An 18310-nucleotide genomic window follows, 5' to 3' on the forward strand; every position below is an offset into this window, starting at 1 on the left:
GAAGGCCCAGCAGAGGTTGTACTTTCTTCACCAGCTGAGGAAGTTCAACCTGCCACAGGAGCTGCTGAAACAGTTCTACTCCGTCATCATTGAATCCATCCTCTGCACTTCTATAACTGTCTGGTTCAGCTCAGCGACCAAATCTGACCTCAGAAGACTACGGAGGGTAGTCCGGACTGCTGAGCGAATCATTGGTACAACCCTCCCCACTCTCCAAGAACTGTACTTATCCAGAGTGAGCAAAAGGGGTGGCAAAATCACTCTGGACCCCTCACATCCAGCACACTCCCTCTTTGAACTGTTACCGTCTGGTCGATGCTACAGAGCTCTGAGAACCAGAACGACCAGACACAGGAACAGTTTCTTCCCTCAGGCAATCCATCTCATGAACACTCAACAATAAACGTGGAACACACAACTATAATACATTATCCATTCACCACACTCACTAATTTTATTTTTATTTCTCATTTCTAATTTGCACATACTTGACCTGTACATACATAGTTGTCTATATTATATATTGTGTTTTTGCTGCTTTGTACATTGCCTATTTGGATATTTGTATATTATTCTTTTATTACCTGTGTCCTGTCCTGTTGCTGTCTTTCTGTTGCACTGTGGAGCTTCTGTCACTACAACAAATTCCTTGTATGTGTAAACATACTTGGCCAAAAAAGCTCTTTCTGATTCTGAATCTGAATTCTTCTGATTCTGATAACAGAGTCATTGTCGTACAAATAATTTAATGTGATCTTCAACTCAAACCGTTTCATCTGAGATGGAATGCCAAGATGTACAAATAAACTGAGCTAATGTTCTAATTAATCTATAATATAAAGCAAATCTCTGTTTTAGTAATGTATTGTATAATTACAAGTCATGGCCAAAAATATCGCCACCCTTGGTAAATATGATCAAAGGCGGCTGTGAAAATTAATCTGCATAGTAATCCTTTTGATCTTTTATTTAAAAAATTCACAAAAATCTAACCTTTCATTGGAGAATAAGAATTTAAAATGGGGGGAAATATCATTATGAAATAAATGTTTTTCTCTAATACACATTGGCCACAATTAACAGCACCCTTTTATTCAATACTTTTTGAAACCATCATTTGTCAGTTTAACAGCTCTAAATGTTCTCCTATAATGCCTGATGAGGTTAGAGAACACCTGACAAGAAATCAGAGACCATTCCTTCATCCAGAATCACTCCAGATCCTTTAGATTCACAGCTCCATGACGGTGCTTCTTCTCTTCAGTTCACCTCACTCATTTTCTACAGGGTTCAGGTCAGAGGACTGGAATGGCCAGCAGAAGCTTGGTTTTGTGCTCAGTCACCCATTTTTTGTGTTTTTGATGTTTGTGTTTGGATTATTGTATGGCTGGAAGATCCAAACATGGCCCATTAGAAGATTTATAACAGAGTCAGTCACTTATTGATTTTTTATCTGTTGGTATTTGATAGAATCCATGATGCCATGCGTCTAAACAAGATATCCAGGACCTCCAGCAGAAATATAGGCCCACAACATCAAAAATACAGCAGTATATTTCATTGTGCACATGGGGAAATTTTTATCCCTGTGTTCACCAAACCCATCTTGAGTGTTTGCTGCTAAAAAGCTTTTTTTGTTTGTTTTATCTGACCATAGAAGCCAGTCCTATTTGTAGTTCCAGTCGTGTCTGATAACTGAATATGCTGGAGTTTGTTTTTGGATGAGCTAGGAGAATTTTTCTTAAAACCCTCCCAAACAACATGTGGTGATGTAGGTGCTGTTTGACCATATTTTTTAAGGTTTTCTGACCCCGAGACTCCAGCTGTGGTCCTTGGAGAGTCTTTGGCCACTCAAACTCTCCTTCTCACCGTGCATTAGGACGATATAGACACACGTCCTCTTCCAGGCAGTTTCTTAACATTTTCTGTTGATTGGAAATTTTTAATTATTGCCCTGATGGTGGAAATGGGAATTTTCACTGCTCTAGCTCTTTTCTTAAAGCCACTTCACTAATTTGTGAAGCTCAATTATCTTTTGCTGCACATCAGAAATATATTCTTTGGTTTTTCTCATTGTGATGGATGATTAAGGCAATTTGGGTTTTGTTTTCCCTCCTAATTATATTTCTGTGAAACAGGAAGCCATGGCTGGATTATTTCATGTTCATAATCACCCTGGAGTGCTCAAAATTGTGAATATGAATGGGAATATACTTCAGAGATATTTTGCTCATAAGAATTTCTAGGGGTGCCAATAATTGTGTCCAACGTGTATTTGAGAAAAACATTTAATGAAAGGTTCGATTTTTGTGAATTCTTTTAATAAAAGATCAAAAGGATTAACAATGCAGATTCATTTTCACAGCCTTCTTTGATCATATTTACCTAGGGTGCCAATATTTTTGGCCATGACTGTATATAAAAAGAGAAGCTATATCTTGACTATTACTTGAATAAAATAAAAAACTCTGTCTATATTTCTGCTGTGGAGATTTGATCTAACAATCACGTGTAACTAAAACTTTACATTTTGGATACTTTTAGTTCTTTAGAAGTCCTGCTTTATCCTTCATTCTATGTGATTACTTAACATTGCACAAAACTGTTTGTTGGCATTACAAACTAGAGATGCATCATTTTAGCCAGGTGTGCTATATGAGCAACAATCATGAGCAGTATTTTGCAGTATAGTTTAATATTATCAAACATCTGTTTTAGTGATTTACTTTATAACAGCATCTATGTCTTGACTTTGACTTGAAAAATCAAGAAAGATTCATAAATATGACATTTGTGAACTCTTGGCATAATACATAGCTTTAATAAAATAGATTATTTATGAGAAATAAGTGACATTACAGCATTTCATATAAGGTTTGGTTAGTATATGTCACATGTCGGTTTTCCTTTCAGTTCTGTTTTGACCTTATTTGGTAGTTCCTGTTCTTATTTAGTTAATTAGTAATCATCATTTAGTCTTGTCACCTGTGTTTGATTAATTATCTAGTTTGCTCCTTTGTTTCCTGTTTCTTTATAAGCATTCAGTTTTGTCCCAATCCTTGTCGGATCTTAAGTTTACAATGGTTTATGTGTGTTGATGCCTAATAAAGTCGCTTTTTGTTATTCTTCGTCGAGCGCTCTGATTTCTACAACCACCGACCGTTACAGAAGATCCGACCACATACCGAAGACGCGATCAACGCTCAAGATGCTTGAGCTTGTGCCCGTCGTTTGCGGGGGTTCACGCCGCCGTTCGCGGCTCGCCCCTGCCCATTCTGCGTGGGATGTTGGGCTGCCTGTCGCGGCTTACCCAGGCCACCCGTTTTGGGGAGAACGGGTCGCCATTCGCCTCTCGCCCATACCCACCGCCCAAAAGAAATTCGTCCCGCCTGAGACGGCGATGAATGTTCCGCCCGCGGCGAGGAGGATTCCGCCGCAAAGGGCGATGAACGTTGCGCCGTCCGCGGCGAAGAGGATTCCGCCGTACACGGCGATGAATGTTCCACCCACGGCGAGGAGGATTCCGCCGCAAGGGGCGATGAACGTTGCGCCGTCCGCGCTGAAGAGGATCCCGCCGCCTATAACGGTTCACCCCGAACCACCGAGGAAGGAAAAACAGGTGCCGGTAGGGATTTTGATAGAGTTTGAGGGCATGTCAGTCCCTCCAGTGCCTGCTCCTCGCCAGTGCCATCCAGTGCCTGCTCCTCGCCAGTGCCATCCAGTGCCTGCTCCTCGCCAGTGCCATCCAGTGCCTGCTCCTCGTCTGTGCCCTCCTATCCCTGCACCTCGCAAGAGGGTCCCGTCCAGCCCACCTGAGTTCCCGCTGGTCCCGTCCAGCCCACCTGAGTTCCCGCTGGTCCCGTCCAGCTCACCTGAGTTCCCCCTGGTCCCGTCCAGCCCCGCGCCTCCCGTGCGCCCTCTAATGTCCGCGCTACAAGAGCGTCCTTTTGAATCCGCGCTGCCAGAGCGCCCCCAAGTGTCCGCGCTGCCAGAGCGCCTCCAAGTGTCTGCGCTGCCAGAGCTCCCCCAAGTGTCCGCGCTGCAAGAGCGCCCTCCTGCGTCTCCGCTGGTCCCGTCCAGCTCTCCTTCGTCTCCGCTGGTTCTATCCAGCTTCGCGCCTCCCGTGCGTCCTCAAGTGTCCGCGCTGCAAGAGCGCCCTCAAGTGTCCGCGCTGCAAGAGCGCCCTCCTGCATCTACGCTGGTCCCGTCCAGCTCTCCTTCGTCTCCGCTGGTTCCGTCCAGCTCCACGCCTCCCGTGCGCCCCCAAGAGTCCGCTCCTCCAGAGCGCCCTCAAGTGCCCGCTCCTCCAGAGCGCCCTCAAGTGCCCGCTCCTCCAGAGCGCCCCCAAGAGCCCTCTCCTCCAATATGGCCGCCTGAGGGGAACTTTCCCAAAGAAATTTTGGGGGGGGGGCATATAGCCTCAGTTTGTGTGGCCAGGCCAAAGGCCAAGGCCACAAAGGATCCAGATCCGCCAAGGCCACCCGAGGACCCAGATCCGCCAAGGCCGCCCGAGGACCCCGATCCGCCATGGCCGTCCGAGGACCCCGATCCGCCATGGCCGTCCAAGGACCCAGATCCACCATGGCCTCCCGAATCTCCAGTCCCGCCATGGCCTCCCGAATCTCCAGTCCCGCCATGGCCTCCCGAGTCTCCAGTCCCGCCATGGCCTCCCGAATCTCCAGTCCCGCCATGGCCTCCCAAGGCCCCTGATCCGCCCTGGAGGCTTCCCTGTTCTCCTCCCTGTCCTGATCCTATGCCAGCCTCCAGGACGCCCACCCCCCCTCCCCGATGTTACTGTTACGGTGCGGGACGCACCTACCGGGAGGGGGGCGATATCTGTCACATGTCGGTTTTCCTTTCAGTTCTGTTTTGACCTTATTTGGTAGTTCCTGTTCTTATTTAGTTAATTAGTAATCATCATTTAGTCTTGTCACCTGTGTTTGATTAATTATCTAGTTTGCTCCTTTGTTTCCCGTTTCTTTATATGCATTCAGTTTTGTCCCAATCCTTGTCGGATCTTAAGTTTACAATGGTTTATGTGTGTTGATGCCTAATAAAGTCGCTTTTTGTTATTCTTCGTCGAGCGCTCTGATTTCTACAACCACCGACCGTTACAGTATACACTCTCAGCAAGTCAATAGTAATTCAATAGAAAGTTTAGTTGAGATAAAAATGAAATTACTTTTCCTTTTTGTATGTACAATATATTATAAAGAATTATTATTGCAATTATTATGCATTTTTATGTTATATTTAATAACTGTTATAGCCCTTATTTGTAGCATTTATTTATTCAGCAGCCTGAGCCTTATTCTGTCCTTTTGTCGTATTGTTCAATGGCTAAATGATGCCTGGTTTGTGATCTTTGTTGATTTTTTTGATGATATAACATTTATATTCACCTTCATCCTTCACTAATCAGAAAAACACTTTTATTAGAATTTACTATAATTAGAATTAATACATTCTTAATACAGAATTAAGAAAAAAAAGATTTATACCATAACCTGTATGAGATTATTGTGAAAGTGCTGTAAACTTTAGAGCTGCTTGGAACTTTCCACAGACTTGCGTCACCTTTATTGGTTTGTAACATTATCCATCTGAAGGCTGCTGACAGAAAGAGCAGCCCACAGAAACAGTCAGAGGGTATTGTCTCTTGTTCTCCACCTGAGGGCCAAACGCATGACAGCTGTCATTAACAAAGTACCCTTTTACAGCATTCATGAACACCATTCATACTTTACTCAAAGCTCTTTCTATTTACACCCTTCAGGACGAGCGCACACTTTTTCAGCAGATGTCGTTTAGTCATAAATATGTGCAATAGGAATAGTAATGCTTGCTTTAGCAGTGTCACGGTGCACACACGAGGGAGGAACCAGGAACATGCAGACGAGGATGTAAACTCAAATAACATACTTTACTTCAGACATCAAGGCAGGGCAAGACAAGGCAGGGCAAGACACAGACATCAAACACCGGGGAGTAACGAGTAGACCAGACAGCACGAAACTCAACAGGCAGGAACTTAAATACACACGCTAATGAGACGAACACGGCTAGACAAGAATTAACTGATGATTACATATGACAAGGACAGGAAACAAACCAAATATGGGCACAAGGGGCAGGAACACATGACAGACACACAACAGTTCCCTGACATAACTCCCCCCTCCCGAAAGGCTCGTCCCGAGCCTTAACAGTTCCATCGGGGAGGGGGGGTGGGCGCTCTGGAGGCCTCTCAGGACAGACACGGACCACAGGACGGGGACCTCCAGAGCGGAACAGACAGACAGGACCCATGGCGGAGCAGGGAGCTCAGGAGGCCATGGCAGGTGGTAACTGTGGCCATGGCATCCTTCTTCGGCCCACCCACTCCACCCAGAGCTCTACTACCCCCCCCCAAAATTTCCATGGGGAATCCAGGGGGTATCAGGAGCCCTCCGGGGCTAGACAGACAAAACAGTACAAGACACGACAGAAACCCTCCAGGGTCAGACAAACACGACAGGACATCCCACAGGAACCAGAAGCCCTCCTGGGCTGGCTAGGAAGCTGAGTCTTCCTCTGGGCATGACGAGGAGTCAGGGGCCCTCACAGGGTCCCTCAGCGACCTCCTCCACTTCTGCGACAGGGGGGGCAAGCGGCTGCGACTGGCCTCCATGGCCACAACTCAAGGAGCCGCCTGCCCCAAACGAGTCTCCATGGACAAGACATGACACGACAAGGTAAGTTTAAAATGTTCCTGTGGGCACAACGAACACAAACACGGCTCTCCTGGCCGTGACATGTGGACTTGATCCACGGAGAGGGTATCGGCGACCGGCAGGCTTGAGTCAGCGGCAATCCGGTGGGCTTGAGTCAGCGGCGGACCGGCGGGCATTGAGTCAGAGGCGGACCGGCGGGCATTGAGTCAGAGGCGGACCGGCGGCGTGAACAGGGGGAGCCGCCGACGGCGGGTTGGCTTTCCCCGCGGACGGCAGCGTTTATCTCCCGCGAACGGCGGGCACGGTGAAGCCGCAGACGGTGGGTTGGCTTTCCCCACGGACGGCGGACTTGGGTGAACCGCAGGTGGCGGCGTGAACTCCCGCGAACGGCGGGCTCGGTGTGCCGCGAACGGCGGCGTGAACTCCCGCGAACGGCGGGCTCGGTGTGCCGCGGACGGCGGCGTGAACTCCCGCGAACGGCGGGCTCGGTGTGAGCGGCGAGGTTGGGAGCCGCGGACAGCGGCGGATATCTCCCGCGATCGGCGGGTTGGATGAGCCGCGGACAACGGCGAACTTCTCCCGCGATCGTCAGACTGCAGGGCTCGCGGCCAGCGGACTCGCGGCACTCGCGGTAATCCTGCCGAACTCCCACGCCCACTTGACGCGGGCTAGGGCAGAAGGAGGAGTGGCGACTTCCATGCCGCGAGGGACAGACCAAACAGGAACAAACAAAAGACTTTTTAAAAAACGGAAAACAAAACGAGGTGAAGGGGCGCCGCTTACTGTTTAGGTCTGGTCTTCTGTCACGGTGCACACACGAGGGAGGAACCAGGAACACGCAGACGAGGATGTAAACTCAAATAACATACTTTACTTCAGACATCAAGGCAGGGCAAGACAAGGCAGGGCAAGACACAGACATCAAACACCGGGGAGTAACGAGTAGACCAGACAGCACGAAACTCAACAGGCAGGAACTTAAATACACACGCTAATGAGACGAACACGGCTAGACAAGAATTAACTGATGATTACATATGACAAGGACAGGAAACAAACCAAATATGGGCACAAGGGGCAGGAACACATGACAGACACACAACAGTTCCCTGACAAGCAGACAGCGGTAAATATATTTAATAACACAGCCCAAGATTAGTCTATCTGGTGGTTATTGTAAATGTCTGTATCTCTGTGCAGTGCTGTCAGATTCTGGTGGTGAATGGAGTGGATCTGGGGATACGGGACCAGGATGGATTCTCAGCGGCAGACCTGGCTGAATACAACGGGCATCAGCAGTGTGCCAAGTACATCCGCACTGTGGAAAACATGGTGAGAAACAGCACAGACACAACCATAAAGCAAGGGTTTTACAACAAAAGCTAATTAAATTCTTATTATAAATGCTCACTTATCTCTGTTTACATTCTCAGTACTACAAAATATGTTAATTCAATGTTTTCTTTGTTTGTTTTTTGTAATTTGCTTTGTTTAGCCTTTAATATTTGCATATAATGTTTGTGGTTTAATATTTTGGATTTCTTTCATTTACAGTGGCAAGTGTTAAGGTGCACTCTGTCATTTTCTGATTGTTTAGCCGCCTGATATCATCTTGTAGAAATGCAGTCAGTTTTCCCCTCATTGTCCAGTAATGGGGATTACCAACATCTCATCTAATCCTGTGTTAGTGTACAAGGTTTTAACGTTATAAAGTCGACTCTACTGTATCATATTTGATTTGATTAGCAAATTTCCAAGGTCCGGCCTCTAAATTGAACATGATCAAAACTTTGCTGAAACACTTGTTGTACGTAATCTACTATATGCCTGCTGGTGTTTTGTCATGACTGGTGATTCATAGTTTATTATTATTATTTTTAGCAAGTATAAGGACTTTGTGTATAAAACACCCTCCTTTTTGTTTTAGAAAAATCATGCAACATTTCTTAAATATGATACATCAGATTTTTGAGGATCATTTATTCATCTCTCAGTCATCATTGTTTTGCATTGCATTATATGTTTTGCCCCTACAATAAATACAGGGCTTTGATCATAAAACTATGCTTTGAAATATCATCTTGCTACGACATAAGAGGAGTTATTGAGTGATGACTGATATTAATGCATTTTACGTTAGTAGTCTGCTACAGTGTTAGATCTATGATTTCATATTTCAGGCTTTACAGGGTTAATCCATTTTTACAGTACTGTTTACTTCTTAATGTGTAAAACTTTAATGAGGAAAAATAACTAAGTGCACCTTTAATTAGGTTCAGTAGATTGTTGTTAGTATGTAGAGAATTGCATGCCCCCGCTGTAGTGCTCATCAGCTGTTACTCATTTGTTACTATTGCCTATAATTAACCTTTGTGTAATTAAAGAAATTCTCTGCCTTATGCTGCATTCACGTGCTATCGCAGTTATTGTAAATACAAGTTTCCTTGTGGGAATTTGGCCATATAAGGCCTCTCTAAGACCGTGCATGTCCAATTTCCGACTATGAAGCTTGTACTTATGCTAATTGCGATAGCACATGAATGCAGCATTAATCACAATGAAAGCAAAATGCAAAAATGAAAAATGAAAGCAATTGCAAAAAAATCTTTAAAGGGACTGTTCACCCAAAAATGAAAATATAGTCATGAAGATGACTATATGAATGAAAATTATAGTCATCATTTACTGACCCTCATCTTATTCTAAACATGTATGAGTTTCTTTCTTTTTCTTCACAAAAAAGAAGATATTTTGAAGAATGTTGGTAACCAAACAGGTTGGTTTACAGTAGCCATTGTCTTCCATAGTACCCCCCCCCCCCCCATGCTCAGTAGCTACTGTCAACTATTTGGTCAACATTCTTCAAAAAAATACATTTTGGTTACTTTATTTGTGTCCTTGTTACAGTGTAATTGTACATTTAAGTACTTAGTAATATTAATTAACTACATGTACTTACTATATGGTTATGGTTAGGATTAGGGCTTGGTTTAGGGTTACTTGCATGTAATTATGCATCATTTTTTGTTATTATAATAGTAAGTGCATGTAACGTGTAACAAGGACACCTTAAAATAAAGTGTTACCTAAATTGATACAGGTTTGGAACAGCACAAGGGTTAGTAAATGATAACAACATTGTCATTTTTAGGTGAACTATCCCTTTAAGCTCAACATGCCAAAATAAGAGACACTTTTCTACACCTGTCAATAACACTAGCTTTCGTCTCAGAGTGTGGAGCACCGAGTCTTGTCCCGGGACCCTTCAGCAGATCTAGAGTACAAGCAGCCAGACTCAGGCCTCTCTTCTCCGAATGCTACCCTGCCCACCCCAGCCCCCACCGCGGCCCATTTCGACATCTGCTCACCCTCCAGCTCGCTGTCCAATTACGACTCGGCAAACTCCAGCCAATCCAGTACTGGAGAGAAGAGGAGCGGCACGCCTCCCTCCCGAGTACCGACAGGTCAGAGAAACACACCGATGAGATCTCGGCATAATTGTATTTGCGCTACTTTTGCTAATATTATGCTAATATATATGTATCACCGAATCTTGAGAAGTGGGACAAAACAGGGTGCAAAATTGAAAAAATAAAGCCTTGTACTCAGACAAATGAAATTACGGAAGCATATTGCATTCACTTGAGGAAAAAAAATCTACTCTGTTTTTCTGAATTAACGAGTTAATTATCTCAGAATTACGAGATAATTTTTCATTAAAAAAAGTTTTTGCTCTGTTTTTCTGAATTAAAGAGTTAATTATCTCAGAATTACGAGATAATTTTTAATGAAAAAAAAAAGTTTTTGCTCTGTTTTTCTGAATTAATGACTTAATTATCTCGTAATTCTGAGATAATTAACTCGTTAATTCAGAAAAACAGAGTAGATTTTTTTCCTCAAGTGAATGCAATACGCTTCCGTATGAAATGACTTGTTTTAAGAATATTTTACTTACCCCACTGGCAGGTAATGTTACTTGTTTTAAGCAAAATGCGCTTAATTTAGTTTTTCCCCCCTGGAAACAAGACTAAAGATCTTGTCATTTTGCTTATCTAGTAAAAGTATCTTGATTTAAGAATTTGTAGACTAGATTTTGACTAGAAACAAGACAAAAATACTAAGATAAGCTATTTTTTGCAGTTCACTTTCACATGTGACGAACAATTCCACAACAAATATAAAATATCATAATGAAATATTATCAAAATATTCATCTGACAGAGTTGACGCATCTGACGAAAATCTGAATTTGTGGTAATCAATCAATTACTGTATCACAAACACAACGAACAGTGTATAAAGCTTTTATTGAAGATTCACATTTTGATATATCATTGGAACAGAAATGATCTATTTTCTCTTTTCTGTAACATTTTCAAACAGTTAAATGATCAAATAAAACAAATCGTCGTTACCTCTATCCATTTACATTCACCAGCGTCTTAATACTCAAATTTCAACATCTTAACAAATTATCCAAAAATAATCAGAACAGATACGAATCATCAGAGTACGAACTGTATTATGTATAGATATGTTTTATGCAGTGTTATGTTTTTCCTCAACCCTAACCCTGCTAGAAGTGACTATCAATCCACAGAAGCAATATATGCTGTCAGGTCACATATTTAGTATTTATACATTATAAAAATTAAACACTATTTTATATTTGATTAAAAATGACTTGACTTCACATTGAATGTCAACTCTGTCATTGGCCCTTCACCACCATCAGAGAGAAACTCTTACGGTGGTGACAGCTGACAAATGTGGCCTTTCTTTCAGAAAACAAATGGAGTTCATGTAGCAGCCATTTAGTTTTGTTTTTCTGTTGCTAGATGCTAATAAAACCTGCTTCAAGAGAATAACATCATCTAAATATTTCAAATAATTTGAAACCTTATGAAACATGCATGTGTCATTGAAAAACAACCTTGCTTTGATTTGAGATATTATTAAGTGTTGCTTTTGATAAAACAAATAATATATGCTGGGTAACACTTTAGTTTAGGGACCAATTCTCACTATTAGCTGGTTGCTTAATAGCATGCATATTGCCACATATTAATGCCTTATTCTGCGTAACCATATTTTAGATCGCTTAATGATCCTTTAATGACTTAAAAGTCATAGTTAATAGACAGAATTGGTCCTTAAACTAAAGTGCGACTGAATGTTTTTCTTTTGAACTTTCTATTCATAAAGAATCCTGAACAGATGTATCATGGTTTACACAAAAATATGAAGCAGCACAATTGTTTTCATAAGAAATGTTCCTTGAGCAGCAAATCAGTATATTAGAATAATTTATGAATCGTGTGACACTGAAGACTGGAGACAAATTCAGCTTTGTCCGCACAGGAACACATTTTTTAAATATATTAAAACAGGAAACAGTTATTTTAAATTGTAACGATATTACTATTTTTACTATATTTTTGATCCAATTAATTAAAATTCATTCATATAAAATCTCCTAAATAACTTGATACAAAATGTCCTCTTCCTGCATCCCTGTGTGTTTTGCTCTCCCCGCTCTAAACTGACAATAGCTACCGTCTCAGCACATAAGTTTGCTCAATGCAGTGTGTTTGAAGCATTATATTAACAATGGTGGGAAAAGCTGAGCTCGCTGAAGCAGAACTCATTCAGAACAATGTTGCAATAGCATTGTCCAGGCAACCTGCTGTGAGGCGTCCCAGTAATGTCCTCTAGTGGACACATTTAGGACATCCACATACAGCAGAGCCTTACATGATTATACTTTCACTACCAGTCAAAAATGCAGACCCACCTGACTGAAATATGTTATGATTTTAATCTTTCAATGATCAAAGAATCTTTTTTCTAACATTCTAACAGGATTGTTATTCTTAATTGTGGATCAGTTGTAATAATAACAAATGAGGTGTGCCCAGACTTTTGATTATTATAGAGTATATGACCTCAAGATTGGAGCAGCACTTGTGAATATCATTCATAAATAGACCATACATTTAGCTGGTCTTTAAAATAAAAGGCAATGAGATTTTTCAAGTGTGAAACACTCCAAAACCTACATGAATGAATGAATTAATTCATTAATTAATGAAATGTACTTTTATTAAACAAAAACTGAAATAAAACCAGGTAAATGAAAAAAGTATAAAAATAACTACATTGAATTCAAGCTAATTTATTGACGATTGTAAAAGACACATGTGGAATCTCATTTTTACATTTTTTCAACATTTTATCTATCTATCTATCTATCTATCTATCTATCTATCTATCTATCTATCTATCTATCTATCTATCTATCTATCTGTCTGTCTGTCTGTCTGTCTGTCTATCTATCTATCTATCTATCTATCTATCTATCTATCTATCTATCTATCTATCTGTCTATCTGTCTATCTGTCTGTCTGTCTGTCTGTCTGTCTGTCTGTCTGTCTGTCTGTCTATCTATCTATCTATCTGATTGGGTGATGTTTGTCTTAATAAATGATTAATGAAATGTGTTTTATTGCAGGAGGTGAAGATTCGGCCATTACGGACATGCAGGCCTATATGGACATGCTGAACCCTGATGTAGCAGACGGTTCCCAGAATGCAAAGGAACATCCAGCACACCTGCCGCCCCCTCCAACATTTCCCCCTCCCCCTCCTCCCTCAGCCTCCTCCCACATCCCCCCTCCTCCACCTGCCTACCCCCCACCCAAACCACCGGAGGAGGAGGTGTCCGCCGAGTACCTGAAGGTGAAGAGGAACCTTCGCCGAGTGGACAATGATGTAGTCAAAAAAGAGGTATGCTATATATTTTCTTTTTTTTTTTTTTTTTAAAACATCAGTCATAAAGTTGTAATATCCTGCATTTTCTTTCATCTTATAAAAATATAAGAGTTTCTTTCATCTTATAAAAATATAAGAGTTCTATTCCACTTACTAAAGTATAAAATGTACTTTTAGAGTTTCCTCCCCAGTACCCAACGACTCATTCCTGAAATCTGTGACTGCTGTATGAATGAAATCAAAATTGGAGTTTGTGACTCAAGTTCATATCTCTTAACTATAAAGGCATTTTTTTTTTTTTGCAAGTGTACTTATAAAAGATCAACAAATACATTTAGATTCAAAAAGCCAATTTGGCCCAAAGAACCGGATCTTTCCAATTTTGAATGTTATGATTGCTCTCTTTTTCTGTTTGTGGTCTCCTTCCCTTTTTTAATGAACACACAGCTCTGCTATTGCTACATTCACAATAATTATGCCTTGTACAGGCAGAAAACAAAAGTCCACAATAAAATATACAGTATTGGAAAATTCGGTAACACTTTTCGATAGTCCACTTTAGACATTCTACTAACAGTAAGTAACTTTGCAACTACATGTCAGCTAGCAGTCATTTCAGTATTAGTAGACTTTTGATGGGTCCACAACATACTGACTATCAGAAACTTTGCAGAGTATATGTCAACTTATTCTACTAACGCTAAACCAACCCTAACAGTACTCTGAGAGTTAGTAGACATGAGTATGTGAATTAACGAGAATTAGTTGACATGTAGTTACAAAGTTACTTATAGTTAGTAAAATGTCTAAAGTGGACTCAAAATAAAGTGTAACTGAAAATTCTCATTCAACATTGACACATTTAAGAATGATTAATGTTGTCTATAGACCTTATGCGTCAGAGAAACAAGTGTGCAGAATTTCTTCCTTTGGTCTTTGAACTTCAGTTTTTGCGGTAGATCTGTAATATCACTGCTGAAGAGTAATTAGCTGAAGTGGATTTACTTGTTGTAGATTTAACGAAACATATTATCCTTGATTCCGGTTTAAAATACAATGTTTTTGTTGTCCACCCTTCTGAAATGCCAGGATTTGAAATCACTCTGTTCATGATGTCACGTTTGTCCTCTACACTCCCCTTAACATGTGTATGTACATCACGGTAGTGTGCTCTTAATAATCCATGTCTGTCAATCAATCACTAGAGCAAGACACGTTCTGTCCCTGGATGTAGACAAACTGAGACTCCAAAAACTGTGCATACCCTTCGAAAAGATTAATCTATTAGAAATGCATGGATGAAGTTTATCTTTTATTTTTTTATTTTTTTTATTATTATTATTTATTTTATTTTTTTTGCCCGAGTGATTTAACAAAAATGATTTTGTGGTAACAATTTAGAATAGGGAACACTTGCTCACTATTAACTATGACTTTTCCCTCAATAAAGTGCTAATTTGCTGCTTATTAATAGTTAGTAAGGTAGTTGTTAAGTTTAGGTATTGGGTAGGATTAGGGATGTAGAATAAGGCATTAATATGTGCTTAATTACTACTAATAAATGGCTAATATTCTATTAATATGCATGCTAACAAGCAACTGGTTAAGAGACCCTCAAATAAAGTGTTACCGTTTTTGTTTGTTTGTATCATTTTGCAACACACTCTTTTCTTAATTATTCTTAACATGATATTATATAGTTTATCATATAGCTGTAAGTTTTATAATTAGCAACAAGATATTCAATTAGGTATATATTATTAAAAATATATATATTTTATTTTACTGCCAAGTATGGTGACCCATACTCGGAATTCGTGCTCTAACCCATCCAAAGTGCACACACACAGCAGTGAACACACACCCAGCAGTGAACACACACCCAGCAGTGAACACACACACAGCAGTGAACACACACCCAGCAGTGAACACACACACAGCAGTGAACACACACACAGCAGTGAACACACACACAGCAGTGAACACACACCCAGCAGTGAACACACACCCAGCAGTGAACACACACACAGCAGTGAACACACACCCAGCAGTGAACACACACACAGCAGTGAACACACACACAGCAGTGAACACACACCCAGCAGTGAACACACACCCAGCAGTGAACACACACACAGCAGTAAACACACACACAGCAGTGAACACACACACAGCAGTGAACACACACCCAGCAGTGAACACACACACAGCAGTGAACACACACACAGCAGTGAACACACACACAGCAGTGAACACACACCCAGCAGTGAACACACACACAGCAGTGAACACACACACACAGCAGTGAACACACACACAGCAGTGAACACACACACACACACACACACACACAGCAGTGAACACACACACAGCAGTGAACACACACACACAGCAGTGAACACACACCCAGCAGTGAACACACACACAGCAGTGAACACACACACAGCAGTGAACACACACCCAGCAGTGAACACACACCCAGCAGTGAACACACACACAGCAGTGAACACACACACACACACAGCAGTGAACACACACACACAGCAGTGAACACACACACACAGCAGTGAACACACACCCAGCAGTGAACACACACCCAGCAGTGAACACACACACAGCAGTGAACACACACACAGCAGTGAACACACACACACAGCAGTGAACACACACCCAGCAGTGAACACACACCCAGCAGTGAACACACACACACACACAGCAGTGAACACACACCCAGCAGTGAACACACACCCAGCAGTGAACACACACACACACACAGCAGTGAACACACACACAGCAGTGAACACACACACACAGCAGTGAACACACACCCAGCAGTGAACACACACACAGCAGTGAACACACACACACACACAGCAGTGAACACACACACACAGCAGTGAACACACACACACAGCAGTGAACACACACCCAGCAGTGAACACACACCCAGCAGTGAACACACACACAGCAGTGAACACACACACAGCAGTGAACACACACACACAGCAGTGAACACACACCCAGCAGTGAACACACACACAGCAGTGAACACACACACAGCAGTGAACACACACACACACACACAGCAGTGAACACACACACAGCAGTGAACACACACACACACACACACACCGTGAACACACACCCGCAGCAGTGGGCAGCCATTTATGCTGCGGCGCCCGGGGAGCAGTTGGGGGTTCGGTGCCTTGCTCAAGGGCACCTTAGTCGTGGTATTGAGGGTGGAGAGAGCGCTGGACATTCACTCCCCCCACCTACAATCCCTGCGCTGAATTCTGAGCAGCATAAATGCAGCGCACATGGCCTCTAGTGAGTCATCATCTGCTGTGTTGCTGTTGACCAAACAGATATGAAGCCATGACGACTAAAGACCTGAAACACAATGTTTATTCACAGAACATAAAGGAATCATATCATATTAATGGACAGTATAGAATAAAAGCCTTTACAGAAAATGCTGTACAAGAGTGAATCAGTCTATAATCCTGTTTGCTTAAATCCAGGACTGCGTCGTATTGTCTGTCATGCGTGTCAGGCTCATGATCAGAACACAACTGCAAATGACTTCTACCACAACACAAAGACAGTCCAGCTGAAATGGAGACAGATTTCAAAAGCTCATAGGCATGCTCTGCATGGGACGCAAAATAGCACTACTCATGTGAAGTGCACAAGAGACATAACTCACAGAATTGATTGCGGTAGAGTACTTGCTTTGTCAAATATATATCGCCCTGTGTGAGTATCTGCATGCATACGGTTGACTGTGCTCATGTAGGGCGTGCTTGATTGATTTGATCCTTGCATCATGTAAACTATATTATCGTCCAACACTGATCTGCTAAATTAGACTATAAGGCATGACAATATTTAAGTTATAAACATTAGCATAATTTTCTATAAAGCTGCTTTGAAACAACATGTATATTTATAATCTACTTTTGACTTATCCTTCATTGTTAATTATTTATTTATTTTTGGTAACACTTTAGTTTAGAGACCAATTCTCGCTATTACCTAGTTGCTTATTAGCATGCATATTATTAGCATATTGGCTGTTTATTAGTACTTATAACGCATATATTAATGCCTTATTCTGCATCCCTTAACAACTACTTTACTAACTATTAATATGCAGCAAATTAGGAGTTTATTAAGGAAAAAGTGAGAACTGGTCCCCAAACTAAAGTGTGACCTTATTTTATTTATTTATGTTTTTAGCTTTTCACAATGCATTCTGTAAAATACATCACAATACAGAAGTAAACTGGTTTGTGAATGCCGTTTTGAAATATCAACCACCATTGTGATGTTAATGACTGAACGTCTTAAAAAGTTAAAAGTGCATTCAGGCAATATGATATGATGATTATACAGCTCACTTAATTGCAAAGACCAGCTTTCATCCCATCTGAGTCCTGTGTAACTAAATATTCCATAGAGCTTTAGTCATTCTGTGTATAGGCCTATAATAGCAAAACATTCCCTGTGGATTTAACACTGAAACGTCTAATTAACACACACTTACCGTCAGCTCATCCTTTTTTAATTGGCATGGAATACATATGTAGGTGTAAAATAACACCTCGATTAGCTTTGACAGTAAAGCAGCAAAATATGGTCTAATTAATCGTACATGAACTTAATCACAGCGGTTTTTCATAAATAGCACACAGTGGTGCACAGCGGCCATTAGAAAGAATCAGACCAGCAATGTATCTTCTGTTGTCTGGCCAACAAACCTCAATCTGTGCATTAAAAAACAGCCCTGTGCACGCTAATCACAGCCCAGAGGTGGTGTGCACACT

The 18310-nt window shown here is 41.7% G+C and overlaps 1 protein-coding gene across 2 annotated transcripts in view; it reads left to right on the top strand.

The window, feature by feature from the left end:
- Positions 1–18310, top strand: part of LOC306848742 (espin-like) — a 75804-nt gene that overhangs the window by 25493 nt on the left and 32001 nt on the right. For both annotated transcript variants that reach the window (XM_079383483.1, XM_079383484.1), the window contains exons 5-7: positions 7914–8045; positions 9946–10177; positions 13225–13499. In XM_079383483.1, coding sequence (XP_079239609.1) covers positions 7914–8045; positions 9946–10177; positions 13225–13499 — 639 coding nt within the window. The remainder of the gene's footprint in view (positions 1–7913; positions 8046–9945; positions 10178–13224; positions 13500–18310) is intronic.

This window comes from Barbus barbus (genome assembly GCF_936440315.1).
Source record: "Barbus barbus genome assembly, chromosome: 28".
NCBI lineage: Eukaryota > Metazoa > Chordata > Actinopteri > Cypriniformes > Cyprinidae > Barbus > Barbus barbus.